This window comes from Notechis scutatus, chromosome 2 (genome assembly GCF_049901735.1).
Source record: "Notechis scutatus isolate UNSWTSFEM ecotype Mainland chromosome 2, rNotScu1.2, whole genome shotgun sequence".
Lineage (NCBI taxonomy): Eukaryota > Metazoa > Chordata > Lepidosauria > Squamata > Elapidae > Notechis > Notechis scutatus.
This window is the reverse complement of record NC_142010.1, coordinates 126887395-126909021: the sequence shown is the minus strand read 5'-3', so window position 1 is coordinate 126909021 and position 21627 is coordinate 126887395. Positions and strand designations below refer to the sequence as shown.

General features: G+C 41.7%; 1 protein-coding gene across 1 annotated transcript; it reads right to left on the bottom strand.

Annotated features, from left to right (window-relative positions):
- Positions 1-3402: 3402 nt before the first annotated feature.
- MMP19 (matrix metallopeptidase 19) lies at positions 3403-20487 on the bottom strand. The gene is made up of 9 exons (XM_026678727.2): positions 20140-20487; positions 17685-17773; positions 17292-17422; positions 11924-12139; positions 9976-10221; positions 7568-7693; positions 6712-6876; positions 6169-6296; positions 3403-4405 (listed from the first exon to the last, which is right to left on the bottom strand). Exons 1-9 carry the CDS (start codon positions 20236-20238, stop codon positions 4178-4180), a joined length of 1428 nt encoding a protein of 475 aa, XP_026534512.2. The 5' UTR covers positions 20239-20487; the 3' UTR covers positions 3403-4177.
- Between the last annotated feature and the right edge of the window lie 1140 nt (positions 20488-21627).

Sequence of the window (21627 nt, the reverse complement as noted above, 5' to 3'; positions counted from 1 at the left end):
TGGAGTTCATCACACCTGCCTTATGTTCTGCATCCCAGTTAAAGCAGCATCTGGCTTTGGTCCACACTGAATCTCAATACTCCATATGGAGTTCTCTTTGATCCCTCATTCAGCTACTACTGGCACTGTTATATTAAAAACACATTATTAACTGTTTTTTCCTGGTAGTTCCCCATTTCCACAGTGCCACGCAGCTTTATCACTGTCATGCACAGAAGCTGTTCCATAGGAAGGTAAATAATTGGACTGTCTTAAACCAATTGACAGGGGAAGCAGAATAGGAAATCAAGGGAACTTGAAAGAGGTCATCATATGGAGGGGTGCTGAATGAAAATGCCATCTGGACCCACAAGACTCTTGGGCCTTGGATTCCCCTGATTAGACAGAAGAGCTAGTTTAATTGCAGCACTGTGGGATATTTAAATGGCTACCTTCTGCTTTCATAAGAGGCCCTCGGGATAAACAACATTTCTCATAATTTGATTTAATTACTCCGAAACTACTCCAGTCTTGACTCCAATCCGAATTGTGATATGGAACTATGCTCAATTTTACATTGGTGGTTCTAAGTTTCCCAATCCTGAGTTTTACCACCTTCTTGTTTTGGGGAATTGCTGCTTAAGAGAACACGTGTATGTGTGCACGTATACAGGTCGTCCTTGACTCACAACAGTTCATTTAAGGACCATTCAAAGTTACAATGGCTCTGAAAAATGTGACTTAGGACTGTTTTTCACAGTTACGACCTCAATCATTGGATCAAAATTCAGATGCTTGGCAACTGGATCATGTTTACATTGCTGTGTCCCAACCTTTTTGTGACCTTCTGATAAGCAAGGTCAATGGGGAAGACAGATTAACTTAACAACTTATCAATTGCAGTGATTCACTTAACAACTGGTAAGAAACGGGGCAAAACTCACTTCACAAACAGACATTTTGGGCTCAATTGTGGTCATAAGTCAAGGACTACCTGTACATGTTTATGCAGAAAATCCAGAATGTGAGCAGGAGACAGGAATGCTCATTATGAAACTAGTGAAATAGATTCACCGCTTTATAAAACTAGATTACAAAAACTAAACAAAAAGTAGTATCCACCAGCCCCAAACTTAAGGTGATTAGACATTCGATTTCTCTCCAGCTTGCCAAGTGTTCTGCTTTGAAGGCTGCAGGATCTGGTTAACAGCCAGTTCTTTACCCTTGCAGAAGTGTGTTTCTGATCATGTGTTAAATTTGAAGCAGGCTTGAGGATTCCTTGCTATAGTCCTCATGTCTGTTTGCAATGTGGAGCAGATACACATCTGTAATGTTTTTACATGCATGTCCCTAAGCTCAATGTTTCAGAAACTTTTGGAATGCACCAACTTAAGTGCAAAAAAGAAAAGCTATCCTGTTTAATACAGTTATTAATAAAACTAGACTTTCTTCCAGACTAGGGCAATCAGTAATTTCAACGTCTATGTGATAGAGATGTGATTGAGCCAATTTAAGTTGATGAAGATTTGTGAAGAATCATTAAATTATGGAGTTGGAAGGATCACACACCCAGTTTGGTACAGTAGTTAAGGTCCTGACTTAGAAACCAAGAGACTGAATTCTTTTCCCACCTTAGCCATGAAATCCGACTGGTTGACTTTAGACCAGTCACTCACTCTCAGCCCATGTGCTGGTATCTTCCTCTCCCAATATGGTGCCTTCTCAAATTCCTAGAAAGTAGGAATAGAACTGATGCATTCATTCAGCACAGCTCCTTGACTGGAGTGCCTATCGGGTTTTTTTCAAGTCCAGCCAGCTGGATGAGATGACAGGAAAAATGAAGCAGTAAACGAGATAGACACTTCTGGACTAAGGCCCTTCCACACAATGTTTGTACCCTTCCTAGATTTAATCATAACAATACAAGAGCACACAATAGATACAAACTCAAGGTTAACTGCACCAAACTTGACTGCAGAAAATATGACTTCAGCAAGAGAGTGGTCAAATGTTTGGAATACTCGACCTGACTCTGTGGTTTCTTCCCCAAACTCCAAAAACTTTAACCTTAGACTGTCTACTATTGACCTCACCCCCTTCCTAAGAGGCCTGTAGGGGGCGTGCATAAGCGCACCAATCGTGCCTACCGTCCCTGTCCTATTGTTTTTATGTTTTCTTATAAGTATCTATCTCATGTATTCAAAACTATATTTATTCTTATACCTGTATCTTGTAAGTGATTGACAAATCAAATCAAATGTAAAAAAAATGTAAATGTAGATTGGCTCTGAAGTTTGTGATTGCCTGCTCATTGTTCTTCAGAAGCTGAAACCCAATTACTTCTTGCTATAATGTAAACATAACTACTCTGAAACTGCTTTTCGCTTGAATATGTGGAGATTGGGGATGGGCCATAAAAGGAGAATTGATCCACAGGGTTGTCTTGCCTCAGCATTCCTCCTAATCCCCGTGTTTTAGCTGGTCTAGCGGGTCCTCCAAGTGGAATGCTGGCTTGGCAGCTTCTCATCTTCCCCTCAATAGTTAACCAAAATTGCAGAGATAAACCTGAGGAGGTCCTGTCAGTTTTCCCCTTTGGCAGCATGACATGGAAGTGTCAAAGTACCAGACTATCTGGCTTCATTTCTTTTATTTCCCTTTATGTAGGATGCCTTGGCAGGAGGGAGTAGGCAGGATGGAAGTTTGTGGCTGTAGAATCTACAATGTTCTGACTGTTGTTCATTGTTCTTAGTGATTCAAAGCTGGCAGCGGAGTGGTGGTGGTGGTAGAAACAGTGGCATTGTGACCAACATGGTACTAAAGGGGAATTCTGTACTGTGACTTCTTGCAAAATGAGATCAGAACTGTATTACAGAAATTGCAAGCTGACCTTCACTTCCTTCTGAGAAAAACCAATAATGAATCCCACCTACTTTCTGGCAGGGTTAGCGTTTTCCTCTGCATGAGTAACAGAAGACTATTGTGAATGTTTTAAGGCAGATTGGCATTGACTGTTGCTCATGCTTGTCCAGCCAATTATTTTCAATGGAGAATTTCAATTGCAATGGATCATGAAAGTGGAATAACGGCCCATGACTATGTTCAGGCCTGTTTGTAGCCAAGCCTCTTTGAGATAAGCTGACTACATTTCCTCCCTCTTCATCTGCAAAGTAAAACGGAGAGGAAAGGATTGTTCATTGTTAAATTTCTGTAACTTTTCCCCCTGTTTTGAAATGTGCGCCTGGGATCTTCTGCTTCTGATACTAAAATAACAATTTTGAACCACACTAGTGCAAAGGAGAAGAAGGGATGGCTTGTGCTGCTCTGCCTTAGGCAGCAAAATGTTTGGCCTGGTTGTACCCACCTAAACAAAACCAGAAAGAAAATTAATTTCCCCGTCAGAAGGAAAAAGCATAAACACATATATAACAATATTCTTTTTTTTAAAATTGGGAATCCGGTAGACTTTGCCGAACTGGAAACAACATTCTAGCCCTCAAGTCATCCTGTTGGATATATATGAGATTAAACTATTACCATGGAATCTGCAGTTTGCCCTAACAGTGATGTTTGTGTGTCTGCATGTGTGTATGCATTGCAAGAGATATACTCCCCTACCCCAGGATATTCCCTACACTTTCCTTGTGATTTCAGCTTTAATATTTTTTTTTAAATCTTCTTCTGATAGAGATACAAATAACTGAACCATCAATATTCTAAAACTTTGCAGCTCTGTTTGACTAGACACAGCCATAGAACAAGGAATGATACATCTAAAATACCCTTAAAGTTCTCTTTAAAAAAAAAACACCCTCTCATGTTATATTATTATTCTACAGACTGACTTCTTAGGTACAGTCTCCAAGGTCTCCTGAATCCTGAAACTGGGCTAGTTCTTTCTGCAGCTATGTTGCTTCTGAGATCATCTGGATATTTTTTTTTGAAATCCAGCATTTTTTTTTTTTTTTTAAAAAAAGGTAGATATGTCTGCAATGAAGAAGCTCAGCAGAAACGGAGTTTCCAGAAAATGAGTGGTTTTCTTTGCTCCTCTGCCCAAGTTGGTCCCATTCAGAAGACTTGCTCTTGTGCATCACCTGTAGGTGTCGCTGTGGGGTCTCTTAAAAAAACAACAACAGCACATCTCATTGCTCAGAGAAGGGCCTGTCTCTGAAAGTTGCAAGCCAGAGCATTGCCCTAAACATCAGCAGTTCATCCAGCGCTCAGCTGTGCTTAGCGGGTAGCCCCTCTCTACTCGAAGCTGGTCATTGAGTCTCCAGTATCTCTGTCCCTTGAAAAAGTAGACTTTGTCGTTCTCCCAGGTTAGTGCAGCATTCAGATGTGTTGGAGCCCCGGTGAAGAGGGTGGAGATTTTTCTAGGGGTATTAACAAAATGGCTCCCCAGTTCATCCCATTGCCAGTACTCTGTATTCTGTGAAAAGAGATTAAGAAGGAATTAACGCCCTTCCTAGCATTCGCAGCTCCTTTGTCCATTTGTCTAGCGTTCCTCAAATGCTTAAGAAAAGAACATAATGGCAACCCAACAAGCCAACTTTCTATCATCATCAATGGCTCTGCCATTATATGTTAAGGGTACAGCCTTTCCTTCCTGTCACTAAGCAAAGTCTGTTCAGGGAATTGTGCAGAGGGGACGCTGACATGAACTTGCAGTTTTATAGAAATAAATATATTTTACATATATATTTTCAGCAAACGAGATAGTCAGGCACACAGGAGCATCATGAGGTAAATGCCAGAGGATGCAGGGCACGCAGAAGAAAAAGGTGAGAAAAGAGGGAAACTCCCCCTTCACAACCACAGCAACCAATCACAACATAGATTGCCTCATGCAGGAACAAGTGGGTGCACTCTCCAATCAATCAACCACAATTGTGTGTTTTGGCACACTGCACAACCCTACTGCTTCAGCTACTAATTTAAATATCTTAACAAACCAAATGGTTTCCCTTCTCCATATGGCTTCCTTCCTACAAGGCTTAAATCAGCTGTGCCTTCTCCTCTCATGCCTATTAGTGACATATTCAACCTATCCTCAGTCTCTCAAACCCCATTTTAAGAAAATATGTGTTGTGCTTAGGACAGGTAGCAGTGGCGGGATTCAAAATTTTTACTACAGGTTCTGTGGGCATGGCTTGGTGGGAATGGCTTGGTGGGCATTGCAGGGGAAGGTTACTGCAAAATCCCATTCCCTCCCCACCCCACTAACCTGCTTTCCAGCTCCGTTCTCCTGTGTAGGGCAACCAAAGAAGACCCAGCTGATCAGCTGGGACTCAATGGGAGGCAGAGAAGAGATGGGGGCGGGGCCAGTCAGAGGTGGGATTTGTTGGTTCTCCGAACTGCTCAAAATTTCTGCTACCGGTTCTCCAGAACTGGTCAGGACCTGCTGAATACCACCTCTGAGAGGTAGTTCAGCTGAATGCCAAGGGCTATCTAACCTAAGTACAACATATAGTTTGGAGCCTGCCCAATAATGGAGCCTGCCGAATTTTCTTTTCTGTGGTCGTTAAGCAAACACTGTAGTTATTAGGCAAATGTCATTAAGCAAACCATAGGTGCTGTTTTGCAAGAAAACCTGGAAGTAAGTGCTATTGTTTGGCAAGAACCATCACAAACACAGTCCCATGACCACAGGCCACTGCAAACAGCCGTAAACAGCTATGTTGCCAAGTTCCTGAACTTCAGTCACATGATTATGGGCCCAACTGTTGGAACTTCAAATTCAGGTTACTAAGTGACCGATTGTACATCAAGGATTGTGTATGCCCTGGATTCAGAGAACTTCTGTTTTCCTTCCATAAATACCAGAGAATAAGGAGCATAAGTTGCAAGGATGAACTACAAAAACTATCTGATCCACAAAGAAAGAACCTTCAAAGAAAAAAACAAGAAGTCCAGTTGCTTCCAGAAAAAAAGCACCTTTGGGACAACCATGACCTGTATGCCTGAGAATCTGTACAAACTACTATCTGAACCACAGTGAAGAAAACAGTTGTTGTTTTTACCAAAACAATGTCACATCCTAGCATATCTAATTCATATCCTAATAATTCAGGCGTATCTCTGTCTCATGTATCTCCAAACTTGTATTTTCCATTTTAGGAATCTTTTTGGTTGAAAATGACTTCTAGCTTAATGCTTCCCAGAAGTTTAAAGCCTCATGGTTTGTATTTTTACCTTAAATAAGAATATCTTCTTATTTACTGGCCAATAGAAAGCAGCATCTATCTTGGCGGGGATACGAGTGAGGGGTTTGGGGTAACCGTAATCCAGCTTGAATCCCCGGTAACGCCATACTTTAGTGCCTGGTAACCAAGATGGAATGAATACAGATTAAAAACTATAAAATATAGTTTATAATTAATAGCAACTACAGAATCTCTGGTCAAATCCTTGCTAGCAACTTTATCTTCTAAAATTATCTACCCATTGATGTGCAAGGACAGCTTTGGATCATTTCAACAATGGCTGAGGGAAGCCACTAGTATGAAAATGTCCTATCCTGGAGGCAACTACATTATTTTATACTCACTTTGGAAGCCTTGTGAAGAGAAAAAAAGGCATCATCATCAGAATGGAGGTAGAACATGAATGTGCTGCCCATCTTGCCAAGAGGTGACCTTTGAGCAGCTTACAGCAAAGATATTTCACTTTCTTTATAAAAAGGGATCAAGTTAGAGCATTTGAGGAAGAGGAGAGGGGTCATCTCAATGCACAGACCTTTGAAGAAGTAAGTGCGCCCCGTACGGGGAGAGTGCACAGCGGCATCCAGCCTCCCAGGCAGACCCTTCCACAATGCTGAGATCTTCAATGGAGGGTTGGTACCAAAATCGGTCACCATCCACACATAATCACCATGGAAAGCATATGTCTTATCATATGATCCTAAACAGTAGGAGAGAAGAATTAAAAATCAATAATTGGACTGTAGTTGGCTTTTCTTAATTCTGAAAAGACACAGAGCATTATTATCTTCTTCTCCTTCTCCTTCTCCTTCTCCTTCTCCTCCTCCTCCTCCTCCACCACCATCTCCTCCTCCTCCTCCTCCCTCCTCCCCCTCCTCCTGCTGCTGCAACAGGTAAAGCAGGAAGAGAGATCCAGAGATCCAGGTGCCTTTTTAAGTATTCCTTAAAATCCTGGGTCTTCTTCAGGTCCTGGATTAAGATGGATGAACAGGTCATCTGAGTTATAGACAGATGGCTTTAATCACTTGAACAGCTGCTGTTTCATGGATGGTATCATTTGTACGCATGTTGTTGTTTCTCAATTCTGTGACCTCATTGAATTCTATGACATCATTCAGAGTGATTTAGAGTAGGATGGCTGCAACACACTTTCAGGATTCCCTTTAGTAATCCACAGCAATTATCTGTCTAACCAGGGCATAAATCTGCACTCTGCAGGGCTTCTTCTGTGTCCCCGCCCCCCTGCCCAGCATCTTAATGGGATGGCAGGCTTCCCAAGTTGTGTACTCTTTATCAAGTTTGCTCTGCTGCTGAGTTCAAGCTTGGCTTTTCTTGCAGGTGGTGGAAGAATAAGCTTGGCTCTAGAAACCAGGATGAGAGAGGTGGCTTACCCAACATGATAGCGTCCAGTTCATCTTTGCAGGGATCAGGGACTTTGCTAGGTTTCAGGGTGCCTGCAGGGGAAGTAGAGGGGGCAGGGGTGGTCTCAGGTGCAGTTGTTGACAGGGTCTTTTTACCTGTGTAAAAAAATAATTTGAATTGTGAGTCAAGCCTAAAAGAACAGGGAAAATAATTGGGATGAAAAAAAGGGGGGAGGGGGAATTTGTCAACGTGTTTGGCTAACTACTGATCTCTTACTACAAATAGTCTCAACTTACGAACATTCATTTAGCGACTGTTCGAAGTGATGATGGCATTGAAAAAAGTGACTTATGACCATCCTTCGCACTTATCACCAGCGCAGTGTCCACGCAGTCATAATTCACGTTTGTCAATTATCGCACATTTATGACTATCACAGCATGGTCGTGTGATTGCTATTTGCGACCTTCCCAACCTGCTTTCAATAGGCAAAGTCAATGGGGTGGGTAGGGGTGGAACCAGATTTGCTTAACAACCTCAGCAAAAAAAGAAATAAAATCAGGGGGACTCACTTAACAACCACTTTGCTTAGAGACAAAACCCAAATGTCATCCTAAGTTGAGAACTACCGTATTATATTGATTCCAGACTTGCTTTCCCAAACTGAAAGGCTTGTTTAGAAATGCATCAGGAAGAAGTCCAGGCCAATTTTGTCAACAAAATCTTGGCTTCCTCTGCGCATGATTTCAAAACCACTGGATCAGATCCCTTCATGACTGTCATTGTGGGAAACAGATCTCCTTGTTGCTAGGGGATGGACTAACCGGAGAAGACACGAGAACAGCCAAGAGGTCAAGTGGGAGGGTGAGAGGAAAGGGAAAAAAGACAGCATCAGAATTCAAGCATAATGGAAAATAAACAGGGAGTTTACCCTCCAGAAGGAACCCTCCTTTTGGAAGACATAAAGTGAAAGCTCGTTATTTGTCGTTATCTCTCTTCCCTATATAGTCAGCACTTTTTGTTTTACAAAAAACTGGCTTGGACATATTAGATGTAACAGGGGAATAATAAGTCTACAGCTCATATGCTTCCCAGAGTAAATTAACATGGGATTCAATGCAGTTATTTCAACTATTTCTAGATGCTCTTCTTTAAAAATTCATAGTGGTTAAAACCTAAAAGTGGTCTCATAGTGAAATAATGCACTATCAAACAAACAAACAAAATAGATACACACACGCACACATACTGTATATACTGTGTGTGTGCATATGTACACACACACACACATCATCTTTTAACCACTTTGCGAGGTGGAATCTGGGCAACTGAATGGAGCAAGCAGAGGGTTTTAATGGTCAAATGCCCTTCCTGTCACCCATACAGAATTTTGTTCAGCATTTATTCTTGGTGTACCAGAATGAGAAATACCGGCCTCTACCTAGGTGTCATGCCCTTGTTGGAGTCTGACTGAGGGGGAGATTGAGGAGCTGACAGGAAGTGGGCGTGTGGCTGTGGAAGAAATGAGGGAAGGGCACAGTCTGGCTGGGCATTCAGAGGAAGACCCAGGGTCACCCCCTCTTCATCCTAGGGCACGCAGGGAGGAACGGAAAGGGAGCAATGTGGCTTACGGAGAGAAAAAGGCCTTGATCCCTTTCACTAGTTGCAGCCGGGAGAACAGGATATAAGAAGGGCATTTGCACAAAGCACCTTGCTGGAAGCAAAGCGTGCATTATCTTTGTCGAGGCTTATCTGGGTTTTGGCATCCTCCCAACTGTGTGTGCTTCGTTCTCTTTTGGAAGTCTGCAATTTATTATCCTGGCCTGTAGCGTTAATTACTTCAGCATGGTTTCTGTTATTTTTAAAAATTTCTAATTTATCTGTACTTTGGGTTTGGACTGCATTTTTTCCCTTTGTAGACTGTTTTTGGAAGAATTTGATCTCCAGCCAAGGATAACTGGACATTGGGGGCCAAGATGGAGGTATTAAAGGGACTTTAGCCATTTTTGTGACTTTGTTGCTTTTGTGCCATGCCCGGGTCATCACACTAGGATCGAGCTCACGGCCTCCTGATTGTGAGGCGAGAGCTCCACCTCTAGGCTACTGCACCACTACACACACACACTGCACATAAATCCATTATGTCCATACCCATGATTCAGTCATCCTGCTTTCGTTTCAACTCCATCAAACTTATCATAAGCCGACCCAGAAACAACCCAAATTGTCTGTTCCCAGAAGTGTTCCCACCTTCCTTACATAGAAATTCCAGCTGCTGTGGCCACACAATCACAGACAAAGAAAGAGGACAGAGCAGCTGAGCATGTTAAGAATGACCAAATTGACCAGGACGACAGTCCTGTCCAATTGCATGCAAACCGGGGCGGAGAGATTCCCAAGGGACCTGGGGTGTGTTCTGGGCTGCTGAGTTCCATACCATACAGGGCCTGGATGCCTTCGATGTCATCCCGATGCAGGCGAAAGTGGGGCCGATAGCCATTGTAAGAAGGAGCCATGAGTGCAGTTGGGTATCGAGAATGACCCAGGCCCAGCGCGTGGCCAATCTCGTGGGCTGCTATGATGCGGAGGTTAATCCCACGGGAAGTCCCTTCTGTCCAGTACTCATCAGAATCAAAGTGGACTGTTCCCAATTCTGGGATATCTGCATGGGCCAATACATGACCTGAGAGAGAGAAAGGATTGAATGTTACTAATTTGCAATTTTGGCATATCCTTCTGAACCCTTGTTGTAAAGATCTGGCTTATCCTACCAATTCCTCTGCACAACACAGAGCCCCATTTTTTCTTCTTCTTCTTCTTTCTTCTTTCTCCCTCCCTCCTCCTCCTCCTCCTCCTCCTCCTCCTCCTCCTCCTCCTCCTCCTCCTCCTCCTCCTCCTCCTCCTCCTCCTCCCCTCCCTCCCCCTCCTCAGCACCAGTCTTCCTATCACATTCTGCTGCTTCAAGTAGGAATGCCACCAAATGTGGCAGGAGGGACCTACACATTTCTTAACCATCATATCTGATGCATTGCCTTCTAAATGGTTTAAGACTGAAATTAGTGTAAGACTTATGATACAGATTTAATGTGAAAATAAGCACATTATAATTGTTTAAAATCTTTATAGAGAAAACAGAAAAGGGCAAGTATCTATTCTTTTTCATAAAAACACAGCATTTTTTAAAGAGTTGGGTTAAAAACTACACAAACAAGTTGAGTAGTATTTTCAAGAAGAATCTATAATTGCTCCAACTACTTTGCTTATAGGATAAAAAATGATTCTATTATAGGATAAAAAAATTATGAAAAAAATGATTCTATACACTATTGAAGAGGTTCCTTGTAATGTAACAACTCGACTAAGAGTTGCTCAACTTCACGTTACAACCATGAATGTTATTAGGACCATCTTGAGACTTTCACTGTTGCTCTTGTCTCTTCTGCCTCACAAAGTTGTCATAAGAACAAAATGGAGGTAAAGCATGTAAACTCCTGAGGTTTTTTTGTTACAAGTGTTATTAAAATTATTTTGGTCAAGGCAGTTTTTTTGTGATCTAGAGAAATTTAAATGGAAATCCAGTGCAGAGTTGCTTGTCAGAGTTCCCTCTGGGCAACTTATCAGATTGAGCAAGGTGGAAAAATACATCCTTCTCAAATCTAACACATTATGAGATGACCAGTCGATGAAATTTAGACATTTTGGCCAAATCTCTCTCAAAGTATCAGCCCTTCAGTTAGGTCACATCAAAAAACAAACCATACAAAGATGACTGGAACATCACTTTTCTGTTGGAGGACATAGTTGCAGAAAACTGAAATCCTATTAAGTTTTCTCTGTATATATACTAAGAGAATCAAGAGGGTTATTTAGAAATTTTTCTCATATTTCCCAATTTTCCAGGACTGAATTGATGTTCTCCTCTTTAAGGTTCTTCCATTCTTTCAACAATGTTATTGTCATATTCATTATATTCAGGAGGGGACTTTAAAAACCTCGGTTTAAGTTATCTTGATTTAAAATCAATCCATCTTCATGACCCACTAAGGCAGGTACTAATTGTACATTCCATTTATAGCGAAGATGGTACGAACAGTTTCTTACCGCCCTACTATATTATTTTCCCTTTTGTTCTATGAGGTAAACATTTGCAAATACACCCAGTGAGTGCCATAGTTGAGGGGTATTCAAACCTTGATGTCCCCAATCCTAGTCCAATTTCCAATCATACTTGCTTACAATACCCTACTTCTATCAATAAAGCAAAATCAGGCTTGCGCTCTGTCATATCCTTGCCAGCTGCTCTACCCCATTTCTGCTAACATTATTCTCATCCAAACTCCAGCCAACTCCCCCTACCCCTTCCCCAGCCCTGCGTGGGTCCATACCGGGTCCATCAAAGGACCGTGAGCAGATCCAAGGAGAAGCACCATGGAAAGACAGACGGATGTCAGCACGGCCAGTCCGCACCTCCTGGAAAGTGAGCTGGGTCACATCACTCCAGTACTTGAATGCTGCCTGGATTGCAGTGCGTGTGGCAGGAATCCCCAAGTCTTTGCTGTAACTGTAGATCCTGTAAGTTAGATGTTTCTTGTGCCAGCGACCTGTAGAAGGAGGCACAGAATCAGAGGAATCAATAACTGAGCACTGGCTCCCCTACAGAAATAAGGCAGGAGGAAAGTTGGGAGAATCACCGCCTTTGTGTGAATCCTAAAAACAAACACAAAAAGGGGACATCACTACTTTTAAAGTTTGGTTACCAGCTCTCTCTCTCTCTCCCCCTCCCCAATCCTCTCCTGGATGACTGACAATCTCCATAGACACTCCTGCTTTAGGGTATCACTTCGTTATTCTGGTGCAAAAGACCAACATGGAACCTCAAAGAAACTGTTACGATACTTGGAAATATACCCTAATCTAAAGAAATTTATTGGACTTACTTTTTCAGTCAGCATGAGTAAAACTGGCTTCCCAGGCCATTACAACCACAACCACTACAAGCTGGTCCTAATTCCTACTTTCGGTCAGAGCTACATGTCCATTCCTTTCATACTAAGCATGGGTGGGGTGAGTAGACTAATTCATTAATCTTGGCTTTGTGCATCTCTTTGCTCAAACATATCAGCTCAAAGCAGATTCAAAGATACTCCCAGGCAAATCCAAAATCAGCCTTTTGAGACAGACCAGACACCGCAGGAATGCCAGAAAAGCAACTTCATTTTTATTTGATACACTAACACAAATCTTGAAAGCCTGCCCAAACCCTTCACGGCTCCTTTCTAAAAGGACAAAAGAAAAGTCGAGATAGACTTTTTCTGAATCTCTTTCTCACCTTTCTACTTTCCTGAGGCAGAGGAACTGTTTTTTCTTCCCCTTCTTAAATTCTTCTACATCTGGGGATCTTTAAAAGGGAAGACATCCAAATTCTGGAGAGTTTCTCCAGGTTCAATTATCTTTCACTGCAATGTGCAACTGCTTTATATTTGCATGGTGAGTTAATAGTCGGGCCTGGTTAGGATGGAGACTATCAAAAAATTCCTGGGCTATAAGCTAATTGGGTAAATTGAAAGGCTTCATGGAAAAAGACAGGGGAAAAACTGTCTCCGTATTACAGCCAGAAAATTACCTAGACTTCTCCATGAAGTCTCTGCAAACTCAGCATGACCCGCTTTTGATCTTTGTCACTGATGATGTCACTTATTCTGATTAAATAAACTTCTTCAAGAAAAGAACTAAGCTCAGAGAGTTCCAAGGACCCCTCATGTTATCCCTGAGCTACAAATATTCTCCTTTATCGTTTTTTTTAAATCGGTTTACATGGGGGAAATTCATAGCAAGTGGAAGCCTTACAGTTGAAACGATTGCCTGCTAATTCTCGACTTACAACCATTATTGAGCCCAAATTTCTGTTGCTGCTGTTGAGACGATTATTAAGTGAGTTTTGTCACATTTTATCACTTTTCTTGTCACTGTTGTTAAGTGAATCACTGCAGTTAAGCTAGTAACATGGTTGTTAAGTGAATCTGGCTTCCCCATTGACTTTGCTTGTCAGAAGGTTTCAAAAGGACACCACAACCATCATAAATATATGCCAGTTGTCAAGCCTCCAAATTTTGATCACGTGACCATGGGGATGCTGCAATGGTGTTGAAAAATGCTCATAGGTCACTTTTCAGTGCCACTGTAACTTAGAACAGTCACTAAACAAATGGTTGTAAGTCAAGGACTATCTGTATTGAATGCGTTTAATTGGACACGCTGATGCAGCAAGAACATCCCAAAATATGAAAAATATTAGCCATCCACATTTGCATGTTGTTACATGTACTCCCTTTTTAAAGATTTTTAAGATTATTTTAAAATTATTATTTTAAGATTATTTCCCGGAACTTTTTCTACAGCAGAATAAATTCTATGATCAGCTCCCCACATGCAGGAAGTTAACATCTGACAGTAAACTACTTTGGGATTAGTTTTTTTGAACACTGAAAAGCAAGATAAAAGTAACGTAAATGAATGCACATGGCTTACATTGTCAGATTTTGGTTGGCAACATGTCCTTGACTCTAGCACTGATATCTTCATATCAAAACTTGTTTGAGCTTAACATAGCAAATCTCAATTTGGGTTAGAAGTAGAAGTTTCAGGACAAGCTACAGAGTGAAGGGTCCTTGGTTCTCTCTGAGTTTGCTTGTTTTCTTGCAGATGTTTCATTACCCTAAGTAACATCATCAGTGCTTCAGAGCGGAGCTACAAAGTAGGTTACAGACTTTCAGTTTGTATTTAACCTCACCTTGGAAAAAAAGCTGTGTTAATCTATGGCAAGGGTCTTCAAACTTGGCAAGTTTAAGACTTGTGGACTTCAGCTCCCAGAATTCCTGAGCTAACATGACTGGAGGAGGAATTCTGGGAGTTGAAGTCCACAAGTCTTAAATCTGTCAAGTTTGAAGACCCCTCATCTGTGGTAACAGCCCCATATCAGACTGTTTATTTTTTAAAAACTTTGGTCTCCGTATCTCATCTCTAAAATGAAAATAATTTTTAAAAATCGCAAAATGTCTTTCCCAACTTACAGTAGCTCTGATATTTTTGAACTCGGCTCAAATATTTTTTAAGAAAAATGGGAGAAACTATATTCGTAAGAATAGGAACATTCTTTGTTGGCCAAGTGTGGTTTGGCATACAAGGAATTTGTCTCCAGTGCATAAGCATTTAGTGCACATAAAAAGAACAAACTAAGTCATAGATCATAAATCATGAGGTACAATCATAAATCATAAGATACAAACAGCAAGTGATAAATCATAAGATACCAATAGGAGAAGACAGTAGGAAAGATGAGAAGATGTAGCTGCCATTCTAATTGAGAAGGGAAGGCATCATCATGAAAAATGCTGTAATCCATCAATTATAGATTTTACCAGCTTACCAGGTGCCTTTGAGAATAGCCACCTGTTCTTAAGACACTTTCCAGCTCTTTGCTGATGATTATAATGTTCAGAGAACTTACAGAAGCGCCACAAGCCTCTTAATTCTTATTTTCTCCAAACTAAAAAGAACTTCTACATCCACCAGAATCCTCTGGCAAGTGATGGCTTGGGAAAGAGGCTCAGTCTTATCTCCCTTGATAAGATAAGAAATAGTAGCAGTCTCCCGCATATCTTACCTTATCAGCACCAGGAAGACTTACCAATGAGATAAACCCTTTTTTGAACTGAATTGAAAAATGGAATCGTGTCTTGTCAAGGAAAAAAAAAGGGGGGAGGGGCGCGTTGATTTAATTCCCTAGCAAACCACATAGGTTCCTACCTTACTCATATAATACTGGTTTGTCCCTGCTAAGCGTGGATATATAGGTAGCCTTTGACTTGCAACCCCAGTTGGGACCAGAATTTTTGTTGTGGAGCAAGACAGTTGTTAAATGAGTCATTTTACAACCTTTTCTGCCACGGCTGTTAAGTGAATCACAACAATGGTGAAGTAAATCAGGTGTTCATTAAGTGAATCTGGCTTCTCTCACTCACTTTGCTTGCCCAAAGCTGGGGGTCATGTGATCCTGCAACTTTTGTAAATATTTGACAGTTCCCAAATACCTAAACTTTGATTGTGAGACTGTGGGGATGCTGCAATGGTTGTAAGCAAGAGAAGCGGTTTGTAAGTTATTTTTTCCATCACCATTTTAATTTTGAATGTTTGTAAGTCGAAGACTTCCTGTGGTATGTAGGTACACCTCCTTCATAGGTCTTTTGCAGGCAAGATTGCACAGGTAGTCCTTGGCTTACAACAGTTCATTTAGTGACCATTCAAAGTTACAACAGCACTGAAAAAAGTAACTTATGACTATTTTTGACAGTTATGACTTTTGCAGCATCCTCTTGGTCACATGATCAAAATTTAAATGCTTGGCAACTGTTTCAGACTTATGACCACTGCAGTGTCCCATTTGATCCCCTTTTGCGACCTTCTGACAAGCCAAGTCAATGGGGAAGCCAGTTCACTTAACAACGGTGTTACTAATTTAACAAACGCAGCGATTCACTTAACAACTGTGAGAAGAAAAATCGTAAAATGGTGCAAAACTCACTTAACAAATTTCTCACTTAGGAACATAAATTTTGGGCTCAATTGTGATCATAATCGAGGCTGACTTGTATACAATATAGAAAGTCATGATCCATTAAAAGCACCAATAACAAAAATTTGCAGTGTAGAACAGAACCTTGATTCCAACACTCTTTTCTACCCTTCCTCTATGCAATTTTTGACAAGCTCCCAAATAACCACCCAGTATTCTAGGTTCACTGAGCATGCTCTGTCTACACTGCTCTATCTTTCAGGATTTCTCCGTGTATTACAATTTATATGCCGCTCAGTCCAACAAGACTCAAAGCTGCTAGCAAAAGAAAACCCCAATACCCTTGAATAACAATCATAAGCCAAACAGAAACAAAGCAACAGTGCCCTGAAGAATACACACACACACACACACACACACACACACGCACACATACACACAATCCATAGCAAGAGAGCCGCTTATCACCAATCTATGAGATTCTTTGGAAGGACCACGTTTTGATGACTTTCTGAAAAACCAGCGGGATGGGAGCCAATGTAATCTTGGTAGGAACATCCTTCAAGGAAGAGGGACAGCAACAAAGGAAGATGTTCCCTCACTTGGGGGTGCCTGGCTCAGTTCCCCCCCCCCCCACTTTAGCAGACCTTGTGACTCCTACAAGGGTGATAGTTCCCTTTTGTGTGTGAATGTGCCATTCGGGCTACATAAGAGCATCTAATGGAGCCTCGGTGGTGCAGTGGTTAGAGTGCAGTACTGTAAGCTACTCCCACTGCAATTTGGCAGAAAGAATCCCACCAGGCTCAAGGTTGGTTGACTCAGCCTTCCATCCTTCCGAAGTGGGTAAAATGAGGACCCAAATTGTTGGGGGCAATATGCTAACTCTGTAAACCCCTTTGAGAGGGCTGTAGAACACTGTAAAGCAGTATATAAGTCTAAGTGCTAATGCTATTACTATCTGAAAAAAGGTGTGATTACTCTATTTATGTGAATCCCAACACCAAAAAGGCTTTCGATTCAAACACAGGGCCCTGAAGCAGAATTCCCAAGGATGAGATCTGCATCTCAGGGCAATTGAAATCCCTTTCTTCCAACTTTTAATAATCCTTCACCCTTTCCCTAGACACAGGACTTCTGCGGGAACCACCTGGCCTCCAGGAAGCAATTTGAGGGATGCTCACCCAAGAGGAGATATTTGAAGGTCCTTTCATTGAAGGGGTCATCCACACCACAGCGGGGCTGCCTCATCTGGGAGAGGGTTGCCATGTCCACCTGCCCAGTGGTTGGCAGTCCTGAAGCAAGCTGAAAAGCTCTGTTGAAACAGAAACAGGAGGGAGAAAAGAATACACACAGTGACTGGCATTGTCCAACACGTGGATCCCAAGTTTCTCAGGTTGCAGGACACTTGCTGCATGCCCTCCCCTCCCCCCACCCCGGTAGCCTAAGTCGTGCTGAGCTTGTCTGCGGTTCCCTTGTGGTCCCCCAAATGTGACTGCTGACAGGACAACCCAAAGTCTTTATATGTTTTCCTGAAATATGTTTCTGGTTTAATGTCTCTGGGGTCTTTGTTTTACCTCAAAGCAACCTCGATCTCCTCTTCTGTGAATTTATGGGAGAACTGTTCTAGCGGCTGCTGTAAGTATCCAAACTGCAGCAGGAAATCCTGAAACAAAGAAATAAAATTTAAAGGTAAACTCACCCCCAACATAACTGGAACACAGACAGTCCTAGCAAACTGAGTGTAGAAATACAGAGCCAAAGGTGCTTTTTCAAAAGGCAAATGGACTTTCCTTGTCTTCCCCTGAAGACGTTTCACTTCTCATCCAAGAAACTTCTTCAGTTCTTCAGTCAGTCAGACAAGGGGAAAAAAAAAAAGAAAGTCTAGTTGCCTTTTGAAAAAGCACCTCTGGGACAACCATGACCTGGATGACTGAGAATCTCCATAGACAAATACAGAGTCAGTTTGGTGAAGTGGCAAAGGTGCTGACTTAGAAACCGGGAGACTGTGAGTTCTAGTCCCACATTAGGCATGAAAGCCAGCTGGGTGACTTTGGGCCAGTCCCTCTCTCTCAGCCTAGCCCACCTCACAGAGTTGTTGTTGTTGTGGGGAAAATAGAAGGAAGGAGTAATATGTATGTTCTTTGCCTTGAGTTACTGATAATAAAGTAATAAAGGTGGGATAAAAAGCTAATAAAGATGACCTTGATGAAGATAGGCAGGAGCCATTGTCAAGGCAAAAGGGCTAAAGCATTTTTAAAGGCCAGAACAACAAGATAATAGAAGTAGTTCAAGTGTACACCTCCTTTATAAAGAGAATAATAAACTATAAAGAGGAGGAGGAAGCTGGACACAATCAGGCTTGTGAGATTGTGTTAGTGTAACCAATCTCAATTTCTTTTGGAGCAATTTTTGGATCCAGACCATCTAAAGAGGTTGACATTGAGTAACCTCCATGAGGTCCTGTGGTAATTTCTCTCTGTGCTAATCAATGCTAGATTTTGCAGGCCACAGACCTTCCTTTTTCTGCACCTATTTGGATCTCCCTGCTGTCTTCAAGTGAATTGAGATAGCAAAGTAGCACAAATGCTAGGAGTTCTCATGCAGATGCACATTTTAGAGGATAATCCATAATAGCCCCTTTGTTCTTCCAAAGCATTATGTTCTCTTTCACAGATACATTCACACTTGTGTAACCGTTGCTACATTTTTAATGGCATGCACACATTTTTATAAATAGCATATTGCTGCTTGCTGTGATCCCTCCCTGATCGGACCAGATTCTTTTGCTGTGAGCCAAAATTGCAGCCTTGGTTGCACAGTACCACAAAACTCCTCAATCTGCCATTTCAGCTCATCACAAGTGAGTCAGCCATTCATTTTGCCACAAGAACAGAGTCCGTGATAAATTGAGTCAACCTGGATTAAACCAGGAAGATGAAATCTGAGATTCATTAAAAGCCAGGAAGATAGACGCAACTCTGAGTCAGAAGTGAAGATAGATAGACTAAAATAAAAGTGAAGACTGGCTGAATTCACTCATTATTCGATGCCAAAACAAATGAACCAGGTAATGGCTTATTACAATACATGAACCCTATCAATGCCATCTTTATCCACCCAGTTTCATATATTAATTTTTGTTCTTGGATCAAGGTCTAGGCAATGATTAGATCAAGGGTCTTCAAACTTGACAGCATTAAGACTTGTGGACTTCAACTCCCAGAATTTCTGTGCTAAGATGACTGGAGGAGGAATTCTGGGAGTTGAAGTCCACAAGTCTTAATGCTGTCAAGTTTGAAGACCCCTGGATTAGATAGATAGATAGATAGATAGATAGATAGATAGATAGATAGATAGATAGATAGATAGATAGATAGATAGATAGATAGATAGATAGATAGATAGATAGATAGATAGATGGATGAATGGATGGATGGATAGATAGATAGATAGACAGAGAGAGATAGAGAGAGATAGAGATATCATAGATAGATAGGCAGAGAAAGAAAGAGAGAGAGAGAGAAAGAGACAGACAAATACTTGGAAAACCTTTCCCCAATCTTTCCTGCAGGACCAGGAAGAAACATTTCTGACCAGCCGTGCTGGCACAACATCTACATTGGGTAATTCAATCATGGCTTATTCACTTAATCTTGTTTTCTATAACACAAAGCATGCTGACTTATTGCTAACAACACAAGCAAGCTTTGCACACATACACTCTCCCCCACAAGAGTTAGACTTGGCTGTTTTGCCAGAAAATGTTCAACTCCCCGTATTTTGTAAACATTGTAGTTTTAAAAAACTCTGGAATAAAAGCAACTCAATTTGGAAAAAAGATGAATTGAGGATTGAAGTCCGAGCAGAAGGAAGAAAAGCCTGAGCTTTGGAGATACAGGTCAGGTAAGTCAGGCCCGGTCAGGCCAGAGAGTGAGCTCTTCCCACCCTTCTTGTCTCCTCCTGATGGTCCACCATACAGAGGCTTCTGCTCTCCCATCAAAGGGTGGGGGGTCTCTGGGCCCAACCTACCAGAGCTTCTTCCTCTTCCATGCTGTTGAGAGCAGCCCCCTTGGCCAAGATGACCCAGGCGAAGAGCTGGAAGAGCAGAGTCAGCGACAGGAGCTTCATGTCTGCTTTCCTCACACACCAAGCCAGAGGCAGCTCCTCAGCACTGCTCCCCAAGAAGGTCCAAAGAGCACTTCAATAACTGCTTCCCGCTCTGGATTTCAGGCCCAGCAAATCAGAACCTCGTTCTCCACTGTCTCTCTTCCTCTACAGCCCAGATTTTGCTCTGCCCTCCTTGATCCCTCAATCCATGGTATCTTCCCTCCCCTCTCCAAAGTTTATAAATCGGCCAACAGTGGAGTGAGTCACTTCTAACAGAAACATGTTGCAACCACAATAACCTCCCCACTTTTTTTTTTTTGCTGAATATTAACTCTTTGCAGAATAAACTTTCTCTTAAAGCGACAGCTCCTTGTGTGGTGATCCTCTTCAAACAGGTTAGCCTGACGACCCTCAGGTTCTATTGTCTGTAGTGTGTGGTTCAGAGGCCTGAATGAGGCCCAGGTTGTTTTCACTCACAAGCCTAAGTAGTTAAAATAAAAGAAAGTCTGGGGGGGTGGGGGATTGCTTTAATTGTATGCTTTAATAGTATGGTTTGCAGCTTGTTTTAATCAAATCCAGAAATTCTGTTCAGTTGGAGAAATATAGCAATACCAGAAAGCCTGCCTAGGCATAGCAGGCCAATTCAAGCCTTGCCTTGATTCTTGCTTCCTTCCTCCTGTTATGAATCTCCCCTAAACGAAGAGCAAAGCTAATCAACTTTCAGCTGTCTTCTAACCTGGAAAATGTGCGTGTTCTCATAGTGCTAAGAAATATTAGCTTGCCTCAAATATCAAGAGTTACCCAAGTCTTAAGTAGCATTTAATTCAGGGTTAGGCAGTCTTTTGGCAGTCAAAGTGGCCGAATAAGGCCATTCAATACATCAATTAATCTATTAATGATTTGACATTCTGGGGATATTTTTTAACAGTGATGAGCAAAATCTTAAGTTTAGCCTACAGTTCCTGTATGTTTCCCAACTCAAAATGATAGCAAACTGCTGTCAGGTTTAAGTTATATGGTCTTGAGGATCTCACACACATAATACAAAACAAACTTCAGTGCTGTCTGTGGTCTTAGGGCCACCTACATACCAACCATGATTTAGCATACATAGGGAAATAGCAGAAATAGCAGACACAGGGAAACGGTGGCCTCCAGATGTTACTGAACCACAATTCCCTGCATCTTTACTGGGAACATGTTAATTAGGACTGATGGGAGTTGAAGAAGGTGTCTTACTCCACATTCAATGCTCCAAACTCAAGTTCTTCTATAGACATTGGACAGTGTGCATACATATGTGAGTGTGTGTTTAGAACATAGAATAACATAAACATAGAACAGGGTTGGAAGGGAACTTGGAGGCCTTCCAGTTCAGCTTGAACTCGAGCAGGAGAACTTATATCATAC

Coding starts and splice junctions, on each gene's coding strand:
- MMP19 (XM_026678727.2), bottom strand. CDS start 20,238: ATGAAGCTCCTGTCGCTGACTCTGCTCTTCCAGCTCTTCGCCTGGGTC. Junction 12,140..17,291: donor CTTCAAATATCTCCTCTTGG/GTGAGCATCCCT, acceptor CTCCTTCTACAG/GTCGCTGGCACAAGAAACAT. Junction 6,297..6,711: donor GCGCACTTACTTCTTCAAAG/GTCTGTGCATTG, acceptor CTTGGTTACCAG/GCACTAAAGTATGGCGTTAC.